Source organism: Vicia villosa, linkage group LG5 (assembly GCF_029867415.1).
Source record: "Vicia villosa cultivar HV-30 ecotype Madison, WI linkage group LG5, Vvil1.0, whole genome shotgun sequence".
Lineage (NCBI taxonomy): Eukaryota > Viridiplantae > Streptophyta > Magnoliopsida > Fabales > Fabaceae > Vicia > Vicia villosa.
The window spans coordinates 171,034,266-171,054,499 of NC_081184.1; the positions used below are offsets into that span (position 1 = coordinate 171,034,266).

The following is a 20,234-nucleotide window of genomic DNA, read 5'->3' on the forward strand; positions in this document are numbered from 1 at the left end:
GGCGGACTTTTGCAGGGTGGACCTAAACGGGGCAGGTATGCCAATTTGCCACCCATAACTACGCCTAACACAAAAGTCAGCAGCGAAAACACATATAACACAAGTTTTCCAACGCTTAGCGAAAGATTCCGATACCTAGCACACAATAAATATAACAAAGTTTTCTTTAGTTTTTAGCACAAAATATATTCCAAGGCATACACAACATATTTCCCAATTACTCTCAAATTGATGGTGATGTAAATTTACTCATCAACCATCTTATTGCTCCTTCTAAACTTGAATCATTCTGCAACAAAATTGTTCAAGTTCAAGCAATGCTTGAACCTTGAACAAGTTAATGACTTGGCGAATATCTCGAATATCTCTACGGGAGTGTCTTCCGATGAAACTTTATCAACCACAATCTTCTTCGACTTGACCATTTTTCTAATGCACTAAAAATAGATGTCAATTTGTTTTTCCTCTCATGATACACTTGATTATATTAGCTAAATAAATTGCATTTCGATTATCACAAAGTATTTTCACACATTATTGAGTTATTCCTAACTCCTCGATCATACTTCTTAACCAAATAGTTTCTTTTACCTTTTTACCTAGGGCAATGTACTACGCTTGAGTTATGGATAATACCACAACAGATAGTTGATTTTCTTTCAATAAACACACCCTAAATTTATCCTTTGCAAAACCTTCCGGTTGCTTCATGTCAATTGTCCCTTTAAAGTCTCCGTGTAAGAAATATGTTTTGAAATTCATTTTTTCCAACTCAAAATTATATTGATTCACAATAAGTACCCTTATAGAACAATGTTATTTTATTTTATTCAATTTCCTCCATTTAAGGAAATCCCTTATCCACAAGTAGTGTCCTATTCTCAGAGGTCAAAATTTGGATTTATCGTGATAGTCTTGATTAGCTAATGATGCATTACTTATCAATAAAATTGAAACCATCCAAAACATACAAATGAATATTGTGCCTTTTAGCAATTATCATTTCACCATTTTCAACATGTCATATTCAACTTTAAACCAATATCCAAAATCATCAAATATACTCAGAAACAACAAATTTTATTCAAAAACATACCTCACATTTCGTAAAAGGAATTCACGGTTGTCAAACATCTCTAACCAAGAGTTCCAATACCATGAAACTTGAAAGTTTAAATGTTAGCAAGTTGAAAGACTCAACTCCAAAGTCTTAAAGTATTTTTCTTTGGGCATGTGGGATAAGAGTATCCTACTATCTTAAAATCATGACCTAGCTCTTGTTTATATCCAATTTCGTTACCACTAACACATCGCCACTATTATAATTATCACCACAATATCAACAAAGTCACTCTTACTTCTCTTTAAAGAACAATCATTTTTGAAGTGCTCAGAGTTATAACAAATAAAGCATATGTACTTCAACTTTTCGAACCATTAGACTTGGACTTATTGTTTAATTAATTATGCTTAATATTTTGTTTCATAAGCAAAAATAGGTGTTGCCCCTATACAAGAATTAACTTTTTGAGAAGATAGATTAGTGTTAGATAGTAGAGTAAAAGGAATTTTTGGATAAGGCAGAACAAGTGCAGAATTTAATGAATGAAGGGAATCCAAGTTCTAAAACATTGGGTACTGTCTGAGTTGGAAGAATCCGAAGCAAGAATATGTCCTACAACGTACCACAATATATATGTGGACCTTTCTTTCTCCTCATGCAACTGCTAGTATAGTAGTAGTACTACATTCTTAGCCTTCACAATAATATTCTCACAACCATGGTAAATTCTAATAAACACTATATTTGAGACAATTAAATATCTGAAATTTATTACAATGAAATTTTTATTTATAAGACTAAAAAACAAAATTACAATCTTAAAAAAAAAATGCATGAAGTCTGGTTGAAGTAGTAGTTAAGTATAAGAGAAGGAGAAATATGCATAATGCATAATGATATCAAGACTAGAAGAGATTTTGACATAAGTCAGTTCATATGATAGTTGTGTAAGGATAGTCAACTATAAACACAAATTCGAACATGTATCATTTCACTTATTTATTTTTAAGTAGGTGAAATTTTAGTCATTAGACTAATAAATTAGAAAACGACTATGTTTGACCATAAAATCATCACATTAATCATCTTTTTGGATAGTACTATTGATAACGGTCTATTTTCATTTGCGCTATCTAGAGAATATTTGAAGAACCTAAAGTCTTTGAAAAATTGAGAATAATTCTACCAAAATCAGCACAAGTAGGTGTTTCAAAACAATTGTTATCGACATTAATAATAATGCAGAAGAAATTGAAGAAGTTTCATTTTAAAAATATAAGGTTAATATTTTTAATTAATAGAAAAGTAAAAAAATCCAAAATATAAAAATTATACGAACAAATACATGATATTTCTGAGTCTCTTTGATTTTCTTTAATAGTATTCACAATATTCTCTCTAATAATAAAATCAAAAACCTTATATCTAGAACACATAAAATACTATTTACCATAAAATAAAACATTAAAAAAAAAAGTTTAACTAACAAAAACTAGAATAGAAGTAAAGAAGAAATGAAAAATATTTAACATAGAACATAAGCATAACAGATCCAATAAAAACTTTAGACCAACCAATTGAACAAAAATTTAATATCATAAACAAATTGAGAATACACAAAAAACCACACCAACAAAAACAAGAATAAGTAGAAGAAGTTCAAAACCGCAGCTTCCACTAGATCATGAATGAATGCCAACCAAGCAAATTCTGCATGACATCAACAAACAGGTCTCTAGCAGCCACAGCATGTGCATATCTCCAATCTGCCAAATACATATTAAGGTTAATAACCATATATTACTATATGCTTAGAGCCACAAACATACAATCTATATTATAAAATTGCGACATGATACAAACATTAATATCAGGGCCGTCTTTGAAAGTGTCATAGATTGGCTACAATCAAAAGTCTCAAATTTGTCACTGATAAATTATGGATAAATAACACCTTATCATAGATTTGGCAAAATTAAACTCTAAATAGGGCCGATGGCTATTTTGTCTCAGATGAATTTTTCAAAAACTTAAGACGATTAACATGGATAATAATTGAATGTAATCATACATATATCTGCATTAGACACTTGGATAGTGACACATATCACACATCAAACATGTCTTAACATAAAAAAAAAATTGGGAGTAGAGGAAAGTTAATGGAAATTGGAGGAAGAAGGTGATGACAGAAGCATAGAGAGCACAAAGGAGTGAGATGCACAATCCATTGATGCAGCCAGCAGGTCCTACAAATGCATATCATCATCTGTGCTCTCTATCTTCTGTCAACAACATAATTCCCTATTAACTCCTCCTCCACCCCTTAGATAAAAAAGGAAAATTAAGAGTCATTATGTAAGAGAAAATATAATATGCAGATTTGGAACAACTTTGGAGTGTTTGATATCTCTTGCTGAATAAGGAGCAAGTATTTATAGGAGGGAAATGCATAGTAAAGGGTCTTGAAATAATATTCCATTAGACTAGTTATAGTACCAAAGCAATTACACTTTCCATCTACTCTCTCTTTTCCATTTTGTAACACTTACTTTATGTTTATTAAAATCATATTTGTAGAGATTATCATGTTTAATAAACGTTTAACATGTTCATTTTCATGCAGCTCTATCTTATTCATAAGGAAATTAAATAGATTTAAATATTTAATTGATCTCTACAAATATTGTTATTTTTTAATTCTTATAATTGATTTATGTATTGTTTTTTCTTTTTGCAAGTATTGTTTTATTTTATTTTTTGTTTTAATCTTATTTTAATTTTACAAAATTTATTTATATTAAAAATTATTCTTTTAATATTTAGAATACTTGATTTTCATTTTTATGTCACTAAAATCAAATATTTCATCTATTTTGAAGATTTAATATAAATTAATTTTGTAACAATCAGTGTAAGTTAATGGTTTAGGGTTTAATCTTTGTCGGTACTATTTATTTATATTTATATATTGATATAAAAAAGTATTGGTATTTATAAATTAACAATGAGTTTAAAGGTAGTGCACTGACAGTGTAAACAAACTTTACACATACATCCAATGAAAATCCTTACATTTGCCATGTCATATTAATTTTTTTAAATTAAAATTGTGTTTTAATTGGATGCATGGTTGTGATTGGTTGACAGTGTAAAAATAGTCAGTGTGTATCCCTTTTTCTCATTAACAATTTTTAAAAAACTGTAATAATTAAAATAAAAGAAAATATATTTGCAAGAATAAAAGTCAAACAAAAAAGTTATAACTATAAAATAAAATAAAAAATGTAGTATATTTGAAAATTTAAATTTTATATATATATATATATATATATATATATATATATATATATATATATATATATATATATATATATATATATATATATATATATATATATATATATATATATATATATATATATATATATATATATATAATCTCGGCTAAGCTCACGAATTCTTCAATTTATATTTTAAAGTATTTTAATTGATTTAAAAATATATATAAATGAACTATATGAGATATAAATCTTCAACCAAGTTATTGAAAGGGATAACATTTTATTGTATATGTGATTTAATTTCACATCATGATAGTATATGTATCCTTGAAAAATGACACACACATGTATGTATTCTTCTATGAATCATATTAGTTCCTTCAGGCATTTTTCTTTCTCAATTAATCATCACCAATAAAGATGTTTAATAAGTCAAATTTATTTTATAAAATTTTATTTTAAACTGACAATCATAATAATTTCTAATATTATTTTTAATTATGTTATCTATTTTTTACTTTTATAACTAGTAACAAACCCGTGCGTTCGCACGGGTTCTGGTATGGCACGCGCATTTGTTTTACATGTATAATTTGTTTATAAGATATATATTTTTTTAAGATGGATTTTGGTTTATATTACATAAAAAAATTAAATAAAAAACACTTCATATCCAAGAAATTAAATATTCGTTGAAATACATATGTTAAAAAGAGTTCTAATATATATTTTGGAAGAGTAAATATTGAGTCCAAAAAAAGCATGATTGATTATGATGAAAGGGCAGATATTATCCCATGATTTTTTTGAAAATGAGCATTTTTATATAAAAAACTGCAAAAAAATAAAATAAAGCAACTTTATAAATTAGCAATTGTATAATAGTTAGAGTTTATTTTAAATGTAAAGAAATTATAATGATAGCACAAGTCTATAGATGGAGAGGAAGATTAAAAAGAAACAATAATTAAAAAATAGAATAACTAATAAAAATGAATATTAATGAGAATTATCAAAACCATGTCTAAATCAAATTAAAATAATAATGTAAGCTGTCCATAAACAGAATAAATATATATATTTATAAAAAGTTATTAACCATAAGTATGGAATGGCCCACATATCGAAATTTTTTTGAAACAGACTGTGTGTAATGGAAAGGACGCAATATTAAATGTATTTGGAAACTGAACGATTGACATACTTGGAAAACTGAATTCTCTAGAGCAAACATAAATACTCCACCCCTGTCTCTAGGTATTTGTTGCAGATAAAAGCACCCCCACAAACCATCGGAAGTCATCGAAGTACATCTGTGGCAAACAATGGAAGGAAGCTCACTCAAACGATCCCCAACAACCGGTTCAAGGTAATATCATCTTAGATTATTGTCGTCATTCATTTGAATCGTATTCGTTATTATATGGTCGTAGATTCAGATACACCGCCTTAAACCAATCTCTTATCCAAAACGTTAAAGTAACAGAAGATACCTGGTTTTATTTATCCTTGCATGTATTTGTAGTGGCCATAGGATTGTATTAACCTTTTAGTAATTTGCTTTCCGTGCATGTATATTGATGAACCCTCAAATATCGGATCTGACATTAGATAACAGATTAGGTTGAAAAATGTTATATGTAATGATTAAAGATGATGCGGCTTGTCGATAAACAGAAAAATTGTGTTTGTGCAGATGTCAGGAAGAACTTGTTGAAATGCAGCCCATTTCGAAACGCACTCGGAGGTGTGTACTCCTCCGAATGTTGGAAGAGATTCGTGCTGTGAAAAAAGAAAGCATGGATGCGATTGAAGAAATCGAGGAAGAACTTCATGGTGGAACAGCAAGACATGATTTGGAGCGTGAACAGATTGCAGTAGGCTGTAAGAAAGGGAAAGGGAAACAACCGGCACCAGTCATTGCTGCCGGGCATGGAAGAAAAACCTATCATGCAGCTGTTTACCGTGCTTCATTTCAACCCTCTGCATCCAAAAGGTAATTGTTTCTTCCTATTTAATGGTTATAACCAACATGTTTAGTATAAAAGTATAATTTTTGCTACTACTTAGTCTTTAAATAAGCATATTTATTTGTTGGTACATTGTGTTGCAGAAGAAAATCTTATTCAGGGTCAGGCAAACAAAATGGTGAGGCAGCCACCTTTGCAATGACCAATGATGGCGCAGCAATGCGGTGTGAAGTCAAGCAGGAAGCCCCTTATTCTGGAAGTTGTGGTAATGGTGAAAGGCGAACACGGGAAAAAAAGGATCACGGAACCACCAACGCCTCAAGGTAAATGTGTTGTATAATATTTTAGACATAGGTAAAAAGGAGTACATATTCATGACTGATATTTCTTATTGAATCGGCGTAGGAATGGAGGAGCTGAAACATATCCGGAGAAGGTGAAAAGGAAGGAAAAAGTTGTTGGACACAGTGTGCAAAAGTCTGCCATGAAGCAGAAAGACAAAGCGAAAGTCAAATTTTCCCGCAAGTGTGTCAATTGTTCTAGTTCTGTTAGGTATAAAATGACTGCTTATGGAATAAGCTGGTTTTATCAGGAGATATGAATATATCGACCGTTAAGTTAAAGTGGGTTAATGGATCATGCTATAATCTGTGTTTAATTTTTGTAGGAAATCCACTGCAGAAACAATGGCTGTGAAAGAGGAATGCTGGACCCGAGTCGTTGAAAATCCTGTTAAGCTGAGAAACAATGTGTTGGTAAGTTATTCTGCGACAAATCTACAATATAAGAAAGTTAACTGCTCTGGAAAAGACCGTACTGCCCCTGTGCTTCCCCAAGCTGCCACATGGACACCTTAGTTGATCTCCTTTTCTAAAGCACCGTGTCTGAGTTCAAAAAATCCAAAGAAAGCCTTTTCAAATTTTTTGCATGTGACAATAATCATTTTATATTGCTATCTTTCTTGGTAAACACAAATATTTCCTCTGCCATACTCAAAGTCATAGTCACTAGGTTTTCTTTCTCTCTTTTCATTAGGTTTTCTTTCTCTCTTTCTATCTACCTCCAGGTTTTTCCTCTTTCTCCAACTCACGGGCGATTTCAAATCTTTCCCAGCTACCATCCATCTGCAAGCTATCCATCTTCTATCTTCAACCTCTGCATGGCTCGTCCTCTGGAAAAAATTAAGGACATCAACGACACCAAAGAGTTGTGGAAAGTGGCGGTGAGAGTTTCCCATAAATGGAAGGTAGTCTCCAACAACAAGGAGCATTTTGAGATGATATTTGAAGACAAAGAGGTAAGTGATGTTGCTGTTTGTGCGTGTGAATGTTCACATGGTTTTTTAACTTCTGTCACTGTGTATCATTGTTCATATGTTGTCGTCTTTGTTGTTTTATGCTTCTTCGATCTTTACCTTTTGAACGTTCTATTTTTACTGTTGATGTTGTTTGATGTGTTTACATAATCTGTTCCTTTTATGTGGTTTTGAAGCATGTGTTCTTTCAAACCCGTGCATGTGTACCATTTTCATTTTTTGAAACTAATTTACATAGTCTGTGATATTTCCGTGTGCGAGGTTGTGTTCTGCATCTAACCCTTTTGTTTATTTCCAGGGTTCTGATATCCACGTTGTTGTTCCAACTGCATGCATGGCCGCATACACCGAGAAGTTTGAGGTGGACCGGACCTATACTGTGTCTAATTTTTCTGTGCAGCCTAATAACTTAGTTTTCAAACCAAGCTCCCACAAGTTTTTGGTGAAATTTACTGGAGGAACTGCTGTTGGTGATGTTGACAAACATAACATACCCCCCAAACCACGCCCCTTCACAAGTTTTTCTGACATCATCAACGGGAACTTTCAGAAGAATGTACTCATTGGTAAAACTGCATCACGATACCGTTTCCTTTTGCATTATATAGTAGCTCAATTACTTATGTTCTTTGTTTTCAATAATCCATCAGATGTTATTGGTATGCTCGAAAGTGTTGGGTATCAACAGACGCAAATTGGTGGGAAAAAGTTTCAGGCTAATTTCGTACTCCGAGATGCGAGGTATGTTGTCCAACCATCTTCTTTTGGGTTCTTATTTTGGCTTGATTTCATCTGTATCATGTCTTATAATGATAACATTTTTCATCTACTCCAGCAACAACACCCTAAATTGCACCCTCTGGGAAGACTATGCTAAACAGTTTTTTAAGTTTAACGAGGACAACTCTGCGACAACTGGGCCGATTGTTATTATGATTCAGTATGCTAAAGTAAAAGAAGCTGGTATGGCGTTTTGGAATGGAAAATACACGCAACGATTCCTTTTAGTGCATTGTTATTTTTGATCATGTTACTCATTTCCTTTGTTTTTATTGTAGGTCAATACCCTCTCTCCGTTACCAACACATTCCATGTTACGAAGCTTCTTATCAACGCGGATTTGCCGACTGTCAAGGACTTCGTTAAAACGTGGAATCCATTCTCTATTTATGTTTAACGTCATCTCATTTTTGTATTCCTCTCATGTCCAATATTTATTTTGATTTTCTCATGCAGATTCCCAAAGGAATCGTTGCGCGTCGTTTCTACGCAACTGACCTCTCAGTCTCAACAATACTCCCGCACATCCACAAATGATAATGTTGGACAAAGTCATCTGCAGAAATTGCTCAATGGGGCTATTTGTGTACCACTCAGTGAGATGAAGAAAATGCGCGAGGTAAAGAGGCGTATATCTGAATTATAATGTATAAGCTAATTAAGGATGTGTGCTTTCTTACAATACATATTCATCTTTTCATGCAGAATTCTTTTTGTGCTACTGTTGCAAAAACAAGCAAACTCATTGCGTCTTCCCACGGATGGTACTATCAGTGCTGCCATGAATGCACCAAATCGGCTCGCGGTGAAAAACCTCCGTACAAATGTGATAATGGACATTTTACTGAGGCGGAGATCTATAAGTACGATACGTCTGTGACGTTTGTGAAAACAAAATTGCATGTCGATATTGTTTCTTATCATTATGGTTTTTTAAACATTTTTATCTAATCTGATAAACCAAAAATAGGTATAAGATTGAAGTGGAAGGTTTCTATTTGAATACTACTTGCAAGTTCATTTTTTGGGATAGAGAATGTACCGAAATCTTGCACGTCTCTGCTGCTCATATGCGGGATACAATGATAAAGGTATGTTACGTCATAGAACAATCATATCTATAGTATTAGGCTGTTCTGCATGATCATTAAAAACATGTTATATTTGTTTTTTGTAGGCTGGTATAACGGATCCATTAGAATTCCCATTAGATCTCGATGCTATGTTGCACTTGAATCTTGCTTTGAGGGTTAAATGGCAGCCCAGCTGGGACAGCGCCTCAGTTATAATGTTCGTCAAAAATGATGAGTTTGCAGATCAGTTGAAGGCTCGATGGGGGGATACACAGGTAACACTCAACTCACATCTAGCATGTTCTTCAAATTTACATCATCTATGTTGATACACATCAACTAATTCTGTTTATATGTTCAAGGTCGCGAGTTCTGAACCATCTATAACACCACTCCCGCCGCAGGTATATGCTCCAATACTACTCTTTATAAATGCATATATATTTCAAATTCTGTTGTATTATATTGAATTCTAAAAACAACTTGCATCTACTGTTTGTTATCTGAAGATTAAAGAGAGTGTCGATGAAGCCAAAACTGATGCTGCAGATGATTGTGAAGTTCCAACGGTATTCAATTTCAAAAACCAAAACCAGCTTCAGTTATATGTTGTTGTCCTGTACATGTGAAAAACTGATAGTTTATGTTATCTTTGCAGGACTTAGAGATAACATCCAAACACAACCCAGATCCTCTAACTCCCACCGCAAAAAGACATAATCATGGTGGTTCCGGCGAGTCGACATCTTTTTGTGATGGGGAACTATCTTCGACCAAATTGAAGAAGATCATCAAGTTAGAGAAAAACAAGTAGAAGTGCCGCTATTATTTTGAAACAACGCAAGCATAACGATTCTGTTTTGCCTACTCAGTTCTATATAATATTATGAGTCTTTTGGATGTTTCATTTTGGTTAACTTATGACTTAACTCCAGATTGTCTGATGTAATGTTTGTTCCTGAATATTTAAAGAATTATAGTTTCCTTCTAAATCCATAGCTCGAACTAAGGTTACAAATGCTAATTAGTAGTCTTTTGGATGTTTCATTTTGGTTTTCTTATGACTTTATTCAAGAGGATCTGGTGTAATCTTTGTTCCTGAATATTTAAAAAAGTATAGTTTCCAGATTTATCAATAGTTGTTACTAAGGTTATGAATGTTAATTGGGAGAATGAATATTTTCGTATTGATATTTTGGTTGCTTATTATATGACACCCAGTTTCCTTTATAATTAGCAAGAGATAACTCAACAAAATGCATACCACAGTTATAAAAATACAACACAAACTGCAATTTTCAAATTTCATCAACCAAATTACTTTAGTATATTATATATATTATATATAACAAGTAATAATAACATATCATTCTATATTATAATATGGCAATATATTTACCTGTTACATATATTTATATGTTAGATACAACATGAGTATAAATCTTTCCCATTTGGTTCACACAAATCACTTACAACTTTAAAAAGTGATTAATTAAACTTATGAAAATATCAATATCAAAACCTGTTACATATATTTATATATTAGATATAAATATTTAAATAATTTTCACATTAACATTTTAAACATATCATCTGCACCTTTCCAAAACTTTGAACAAAAAGCTGACATGCTTTTTGTAGTTTCTTTCCTCTGTAGCAATCTACCTGCCGCATCCTATACACCACTCAGCAGTCTGCCTCATCCTATACACTACATGACTGCAACTTTATACCTTTTCAATGACTCTTTCCAATGCAATGTCACTACAACTTAGCACTCATTGTTGCGTGAAAACACCCATTGGCTGGCTTCTTTGCACTCATTAGTCACTAAAATTATCATTAATAAATTTATGAGTGCTAAGTTGTTTTAATGTCACTAAAACAGTGCAAACCATTTTTTAATGGAACTTTTGTAATGGCATTTGAATTTTGCGGGAAAATTTAAATTTTCAAATTACCCTCTCTTTTTTTTATTACTCTTTCACACAGGACCATGCAACATTAGAATTTTCTTCTCTTACATCCTCCTTGGACAGCCCTGCATTCTCAGCAAGATTCTAAAAGCTTTTCCACTTTATCACAGTGTTGGCTTGATTCTTTAACCATGGAAGCAAACTCTACTTCATCAACTAATGCTACTGCAAAAAATGCTAGACTGCGGAGAAAACTAATATTAGCTCATAGGAGACGCATGCGTAAAAATTTGACCGGGAAACCACAAACTGTCGTGGTACACCCAGTTTCATCCCCCATGCATAACCAAAGTCGTTCACATGGGTGTGGTAGTTCAATGGGTTCAACACAATTATCATTTGAAGAACATTCTTTTACTGATGGCATTGGAACATCTGGGCAATCTTCAAATGCTGCTTCAGTTGCTAGAAAAAGGAGGAGAGACATATTGTCCAACAGGACCAATGTTTCTAATCACCCAAATAAAGAAAATTTCCCGATCAGCAAACAAGCTGTTGTAAGATCCACTCAAACACCAACATCATCTCACCGGCTCCCTCTTTCTGCCAACCTGTCTAACCATATTAACACTGCACCCTCCGATACACATTTACACCGACAATTGCCGCCAAAAAGGAGGAGAACAATTCCCACTGCTGGCAATAACCTGTTGGCAACTTTTAACCAAACCATTCCCCATACTACCAACATTCACCATGCTTCTACTTCCAATGCATGCAACAACACACTCAATGTAACACGGCGCTCTGACCGAGCGACTAATTTCACAGATGATTCAGAATCTAACTCCGAAGATGACGTGAACTTGGGATATTCTTCTTCTGATGATGATCAAAGCATTCCCAATGATGACCATGTAGACTCACTTTTAGAACGTATGGTGTTTGTCTTATGCAATTTCTATATTTAAATTTACCAATATCTATATTTGACATATTACATATTCTCTGTACAGAATATTCAGACATAGGTGATCGAGTTTGGGACTGCCCATTTTGTCATGCCTCCATGTGGTATCAGGAACGCAAAGACAAATCAAGGCATACAACTGTTCCTAAGTTCCACCGGTGTTGTAGGAGTGGAAAAGTTGTACTGCCCTTACTTCAACAGCCCCCACAACTGCTGCAGCATCTTTTGCATAGTGGAACAAGTCCAGAGAGTAAAAACTACCAGAGCAACCTTCGCACTTACAACGCCATGTTTTCATTTACGTCTCCTGGTATGAAATTTGACAACAGCGTTGCTGACGGAGGAGGACCACCTACTTTACGCCTGCACGGTCAAACATGTCATCGGATTGGGACGTTGATGCCAGATGCTGGAAATGATCCCCAATATGCTCAACTATATATTTTTGACACCGATAACGAAGTCACTAACAGAATGAAATGTTTCAAGTAATTGTACTGATTTTGAAAATATCATATGACCAACTTTATATCACTTGCAATGTAGTAATGTGGATACATTTTTGTAGGGACAATGATGCTCTCAGCAGGGATATTGTTCGTGATTTAAAGGATATGTTGGACGAATTCAATCCCCATGCAAAGGCATTTCGAATGGCAAGAGATCTTTTGAGAGGAAATGCATTCTTAGACTTGAAGATACGATTGATCAGTGACAGGGCTGAAGATGGTCGTGTGTACAATACGCCAACTGTGTCAGAAGTGGCTGCTCTGATTGTTGGAGATATCGATCCTACAACACCGAGAGACATCATCATCCATGCACGCGATGGCCATTTGCAACAAATAACTGAATTTCATCCTGCCTACTTAGCCTACCAATACCCTCTCATTTTTGTTTATGGTGAGGATGGATATAGGAAAAATATACTGCACAGGTATGAGCATGAGTCTGAGGTTACTAGGAAAAATCGTCAATCCATCAAAGATTGGTTGTGTTTCCGGTTGCAGGAACGTAAATCAGAGGCAATGACGTTGCTTCACTCAAGACGGCTTTTTCAACAATTTTTGGTTGATGGATTTGCTATGATGGAGTCTGAACGTCTCAATTGGTTGAGGACCAACCAATCCAAGTTACGAGTTGGAAAGTATAATCAATTGAACGATCAAACCAATGGCACTCAGCAGAATTCAGCACCAAAGCGAGGAAAAAGGGTGGTTTTGCCATCCACTTTTGTTGGAAGCAAGAGGTACATGGATCAGTTATATTTTGATGGAATGGCCATTTCAAGTCAATTAGGATTCCCAGATTTGTTTGTTACGTTTACTTGCAATCCTGCTTGGCCAGAAATAGAACGCGCTTTGGCGGGCACTGACTTAAAGCCACATGATAGACCTGATCTCATAACCAAAGTATTCAAAATCAAGTTTGACGAGCTCATGACTGATATAACGAAACGCCACGTGCTTGGCAAGGTTATTGCATGTAATACTTCTTGATTGACTAATCTTTATTTGAATATCCACATTACTTGGTTAATTTACATTGACAGCTAATTTTTCATCTATGGTTCCCTCCCAGGGATGTACACAATTGAGTTTAACTAATTTTTCATCTATGGTTTCCTCGCAGGGATGTACACAATTGAGTTTCAGAAACGAGGATTGCCACATGCTCACATATTGATTTTTTTACACCCTCAGAATAAATATCCAACACCGGCTGATATAGATAAAATCATATCTGCAGAAATTCCTGACCCAGAGGTACATCCAACACTGTACAAATTGGTTTCGGCCCACATGATCCACGGCCCTTGCGGTGCAGCGCGGATGAATTCACCGTGCATGAAAAACCGAAAATGCTCGAAATTCTTCCCGAAGCGTTTCCAAGAAGATACGATTGTTGATGCAGATGGCTATCCCCTATACAGAAGACGCGCTAATTCCCATGTCATACAAAAAAATGGTTTCTCTTTTGACAATCGACATGTCGTTCCTTACAATACAAGATTCCTATTGAAATATCATGCACATATTAACATGGAGTGGTGTAACCAAATTACATCAATCAAATATCTATTCAAATATATTCACAAGGGATTTGATAGAATCGGTGCAACAATTTCAACTTCTAACAACAATTCGGGAATCGATAGAGAGCCTGTGGATGAAATTAAACAGTATCTGGATTGTAGATATGTCTCCCCGAGTGAGGCGTGTTGGAGGATTTACTCCTACAACATCCATGGCAGGAAACCGGCGGTCGAACGTATGTATTATCATTTAGTAGGTGAGCAAGCAGTTTACTACCCGGATCACGCGAGAATGGAAAATATTTTGGAAAAAGCAAGTGTGACGGAGTCTATGTTTACTGCTTGGTTTGTTGCTAACGCGAAATATGAGGAGGCAAGGTCACTGACATATGGACAGTTTGTCACTAAGTTTGTTTATGAGAAAAAGAGCAGAACATGGAAACCGCGGAAAAAGGGCTTCACCATTGGTCGTTTAATTTGGGTTCCCCCAACCACTGGAGAGTTGTTTTACTTGCGACTGATGTTGACTGTGGTTAAAGGACCCTTAACTTTTGAAGAAATTCGCAAAGTTGGTGGGACCCAGTTAGATACTTTCAGGGATGCCTGCTTTGCCATGGGATTCCTAGAAGATGACCGGGAATACATTGGGGCAATACGCGAGGCGAGCGAATGGGGGTCGGGGCATTTTCTCCGCAAGCTTTTTGTAGTAATGCTTTTGTCTTCTGCTGTTAATAGGCCTGGTCATCTTTGGGATGAGACATGGAGTCTACTATCTGATGGTCTGCTGCATCAGCAGAGACAGCTAGCTCACAATGCAGGTTTAACCGAATTATGAACTTACATAACTTCATTACTTAAAAAAGCTTTTGATCCTGAGCAGCTACAAATATTAATTCATAGCATTGAGTGTATCACACTGAGTAGGCATTTCAATGGGGCCTACCAGATTATAACATGTCGTCAATTCTTTTAGTTATGTTGAATTAACTCACAAAATGATATGTGCTTAAAATTTGTTGTTTATCAATTGGGACAGATTTGGTTCTAACAGAGGAGGAGTTGAAGAATTTGACATTAACGGAAATTGAAAAGATACTACAAGCAAATCGAAGAAGCCTCACCGACTTTAAACCAATTCCATATCCTGATGGATACGTTCTACAACAATTAGGGAATAGGCTGATTTATGATGAACGGAGTTATGATGTGCCTACAATGAGAACTCAATTTACGTCACTTTTCAATGCTCTGACAGGTTCGTTTCCAATACAACAATATCACTTGCCTCTCAGTGTTTTAGAGTCTCTTAAATTAATGTTCCTGCCAATCATTGTAGGTGAGCAAAGGTCAATATTTGATAAAATTATGGCGTCTGTTCGAGATCAAAAGGGTGCTGTGTACTTCCTACATGGTTACGGTGGAACCGGTAAAACTTACATGTGGCGAACACTAGCAAGTGCATTGAGGTCCAAACATGACATATGTCTTACCGTGGCAACGAGTGGTATAGCTTCTTTATTATTGCCCGGTGGTAGAACGGCACATTCTAAATTCAAGATACCTGTCCCAACCATGGAGAATTCAACATGCAAGATTGACTATAATGACGACGTAGCAGAGCTATTACGACAAACAAAGCTTATTATCTGGGATGAAGCACCAATGGCACACAAACACGCTTTTGAAGCACTCGATCGAACTTTGAAGGACGTAATGTCTAAGTACGGTAATTCAGAGGAAATCTTTGGTGGAAAGGTTGTTGTGTTCGGAGGTGATTTTAGACAGATTTTGCCCGTTGTTCCTAGAGGTAGTCGTTCTGATATCGTACATTCTGCCATAAATGCTTCTTACATATGGCGTTCTGTCGAAGTTTTAACTTTAACACATAACATGCGGCTGCAATCCGGGCCAAATGAAGCTGAAAAACAGGAAATTGCTGACTTCTCAAAGTGGCTGTTGCAAATTGGTGAAGGCAAACTTTCTGAGCCAAATGATGGCTTCGCCGACATTCAAATGCCACCAGAACTGTTGATCACTGATTACACAGACCCAATCGTCGCCATCGTTAATAGTACTTATCCTGATTTTAGCTCAAATTACCTGTCTAACGACTACCTCAAAAGTAAGGCGATACTTGCTTCTACGTTGGAAGTTGTTGATAAAATCAACAATCACGTCCTTGATCTGATGCCAGGTTGTCAACATATTCCTATAATCGTCAAAATGTACTTTTCATCTATTACACTCACTAACAGTAAGATTTCTGTGATATTTAGGGGATACCAAAGATTACTACAGCTCAAACACTGTCGACAGATCTGAAATTCACGACACCAACGTAGTGGATATACTCACACCCGAGTTTCTCAGTTCGCTAACTACTTCAGGGTTACCTAACCACCTAATTAGATTGAAGGTAGGAACACCTGTTATGCTTATGCGTAACATAGATCAGTCGGAGGGTCTGTGCAACGGAACAAGGGTAATGATAACTAAGATGGGAAACCATGTCATCGAGGCGAAAATAATGGCTGGAAAAGGTTGTGGAAACTTGGTTTACATCCCTCGAATGGATATGTCTCCCTCGCAGTCTCCTTGGCCCTTCAAACTCAAACGGCGTCAATTTCCAATAATTGTCTCATATGCGATGACGATCAATAAATCTCAAGGACAATCTCTGGACACAGTAGGACTTTATTTGCCAAGAGACGTGTTTACTCATGGCCAAATCTATGTGGCACTGTCAAGGGTAACGACGAAGCAAGGAATCAAAATTTTGATATACGACGAAAGCGACAAATCGAAGTCTACTACTACAAATGTTGTGTATAAAGAGGTTTTCCACAATATATAATGTAATTCTAATATGATCTTTTCTGATATGCCTTTAGCTCTGACATAAGAAGCAAACTTATTATATTTATGGACATAATTGTGTGAAATGTTTTCTGCAGACTAGGTGTTTATTGTGCCACGGGATAACAATGACAGGAATTCCCCAGCCATGCAAAAGAGGAACCAAAAATCGCCTCGATGACAGCAAGTCTGCAGATGTATTTTCACCTTTCAATGACTTGTCTGTGTAACAATGATTCTAAGCTACCATGTACTGTACCTTTTAGCTGGAAACTATATTATGAGAATCCAATCTTAATTTTTGCACTTCCATTAAGAAATCATACGTATAGCAAATTTAAATATAATAAGAATAAATAACTTCATGCATATTTGTAGTACACATTCATCTTAAAAAACAGCATCAGTAGCACAATATCATGTTCTTTGGGTTCATATGACGAAATTAACCTCATGCAATTAAATACACATAACAAGTTTTGTCCGGGGAAGTAACATCTAACCTAAATCGGATCCTATCTCCGCATTTGAAGTTGTTGGACTTGCAAAATTCATCCCATCCATATCCTATCTTGCATCTGCGAGGATCTTCAATTTTTAAGGTAGACATGAACTTATTCTTCCCGTTGTCACCGCACAACACAATGTATTCATATGCATGATCTCTAAGGAAGATTGCAAAATCCTCCTGCAATTTCTACAAAAACAAATCTATAATAAGTGATTCATTTAATGGACAGATGTCTTTGAAAGGGTTTGAAAATAGAGAGAAAACTCAACTAATTTGGAATATCAACACTGAACGGATGGAGATCTACGTCGAAAAAATATATGTCTCTGGAAAACACGTTTCTGCTATGAAAAGGCGGTAAATCTTGGGGTCTAGCCACCTCCTCAAATGATAAAATTGAAAAGTTGTTGTTACCATAATATCCAATCGTCAAAATAACATCCGATGGTAGATTGTAGTACGATTCCATACAAGGCCATCCACTGAGAACCAGTGGATGCATTTCAATCTGGTTGTAAATCAGTTCATGATGTACACCTTGGTTATTCATTATGGTCCACCTCTTAGAAATTTCATTACCGCTGTTTTTCACAAATGACGGTTGAATTTCCGGGTAGGACTGCAAAGCTCAAATACAAAGACAATATGTTATCAACAAATACACTATAATTTGTGATGCTGACTAAACAATACAAATGTATATCTATAAGTGCTGGAAAACAATATAATTTACAGAGATATTTGACTACACCTGTGACGATATCTTCGCGATCATAAAGTAATCTTTAAGTTCTGAGTGTTTCAAAATGCCGCATAGATCCATTTCAAAAAATTATGATGTACAAAATCTGAGAAGCAAAAAATGATGAAGTTTGAGAGTTGATGGTTTGTGACTCTATGAGGTTTCACTATGTTTGAAATGCATACATTGTGGTCTATTTATTCATCAAACAGACTGCAATGAAACGTGCTTCTTACACGCATTGCCACCAAATGGTCCAACTTATGCAGAGATTCTTTTGTCCTTATGCAGCAAGAGAAAGGAATATATTCCTTAGTCACATGTGCCTACTTTGAATACTTCCAGCAAGATGTCACTTCCAAACATTTATGTATCATAGCATGGTTGATAATATCATATAGTTGCCTTTTAAGTAACACTTGTGACTTTGTTTTATCCAAGGACCCACTTTTTAATATACTTATTTTCTGTCCACTATTTCGTTTCAACCTATTGAACAATAATGCTTTTAATGTTTAAATGCCAATTGTAGTGCCATACTGATCCAGCAGTTTTCATTTTAATAAAAACATCAAATTTGCAATCTTATAAAATGTTATATTAAGTACAACGATTTGGATTGTGCCTTTTTGAGTTAAACATGTGTTACAATTACTAACATAATTCTAACATCGTACTAGCATACATCAAAAGGTTATATAGTTTAATCTTACATTTTAACCCATTCAAATGGTGTTATACTTCAGCATTTTCACAATGGGACACGGGTTCTGACACAACTACATCAAACTTTAACATTTTTCATCACAACCTGACTTAGCAAAACTAATACAGTCCTACACCTGCCTAATACAAAACATGCATAATAGTTACAAAATGGACTTCTTCGTCATAAATTGTGGATATTCAAAAGCATAATGTTTCAACTTGGAGACTTTTTGCGCTTCACTGTAACCAGCAATTGGTCACACTCAGGGAGTCTCAAACTGAATCCAATCCTGTCACCAACTTTTATCTTCCGGTTCCTTACAAATGTATACCATTCCTTGCATATATAACGCTCCGTTAAGGTTTTCGTTTTGCCATGTGCAGAACACAGTTGTAGGACTTTCTACGATCTGAATCGTATAAAACAATTGATTCATGGCCGACCATGAGATGCTCTTGAACCACCTTCTGAGGGAATTGCTGCATTGACACCAAAGCAGTTGATCTCAATTTATATCCAAGACAGATGTAGAAAATGAAACATGTATAATTACACAATATGACTTACAAGGACATTCCTTCTTGCAACTCTACTAGACTTGATCTTCTTTCGCCATACAATTCTCCTGCCAACTGGACCAGGTCAACTTCCCTAACTCAAGGTCATCCCATATATCCTTCTTTGGTTTGTCAATGATTACCTTATCAGAACTGAAACATATAAAATAACATTTTAAACTATCTCTACTATCTTCAATTGTTTTATATTGTAGATAGTTGTATGAAAGCACAGCAGATGAAAATCGTTAAAATGCAACATCCAAACCTGGATCATCCTATGGTAAATCATTATCAAGTTCAGTTTGTTCCTATATCAATCTATTTTAACTAAAACATTAAAATATACAATACGAAATCTGTTTCTGTGTACTTACCCTTTTTTTCCGGTGGAGAGCATCGTAGCAGAAGAACTTGAAGTTTGGAATACCTTCTCTTTACCCTTACGCTTGG

The 20,234-nt window shown here is 34.9% G+C and overlaps 2 protein-coding genes and 1 long non-coding RNA gene across 3 annotated transcripts; 2 read left to right on the forward strand and 1 right to left on the reverse strand.

Moving 5' to 3' along the window:
• Positions 1-2,640: 2,640 nt before the first annotated feature.
• On the reverse strand, positions 2,641-3,561 carry LOC131608208 (uncharacterized). The gene is made up of 2 exons (XR_009285531.1): positions 2,927-3,561; positions 2,641-2,829 (listed from the first exon to the last, which is right to left on the reverse strand). It is a non-coding gene; the product is annotated as an uncharacterized LOC131608208 (long non-coding RNA).
• Positions 3,562-11,592: 8,031 nt separating this feature from the next.
• LOC131606020 (uncharacterized) lies at positions 11,593-14,207 on the forward strand. The gene is made up of 5 exons (XM_058878306.1): positions 11,593-12,337; positions 12,418-12,859; positions 12,940-13,856; positions 14,004-14,137; positions 14,199-14,207. Exons 1-5 carry the CDS (start codon positions 11,593-11,595, stop codon positions 14,205-14,207), a joined length of 2,247 nt encoding a protein of 748 aa, XP_058734289.1.
• Positions 14,208-14,218: 11 nt separating this feature from the next.
• LOC131606021 (uncharacterized) lies at positions 14,219-17,492 on the forward strand. Its single transcript, XM_058878307.1, has 5 exons — positions 14,219-15,224; positions 15,458-15,661; positions 15,743-16,600; positions 16,683-17,242; positions 17,361-17,492. Exons 1-5 carry the CDS (start codon positions 14,219-14,221, stop codon positions 17,490-17,492), a joined length of 2,760 nt encoding a protein of 919 aa, XP_058734290.1.
• The last annotated feature ends 2,742 nt before the right edge of the window (positions 17,493-20,234 follow it).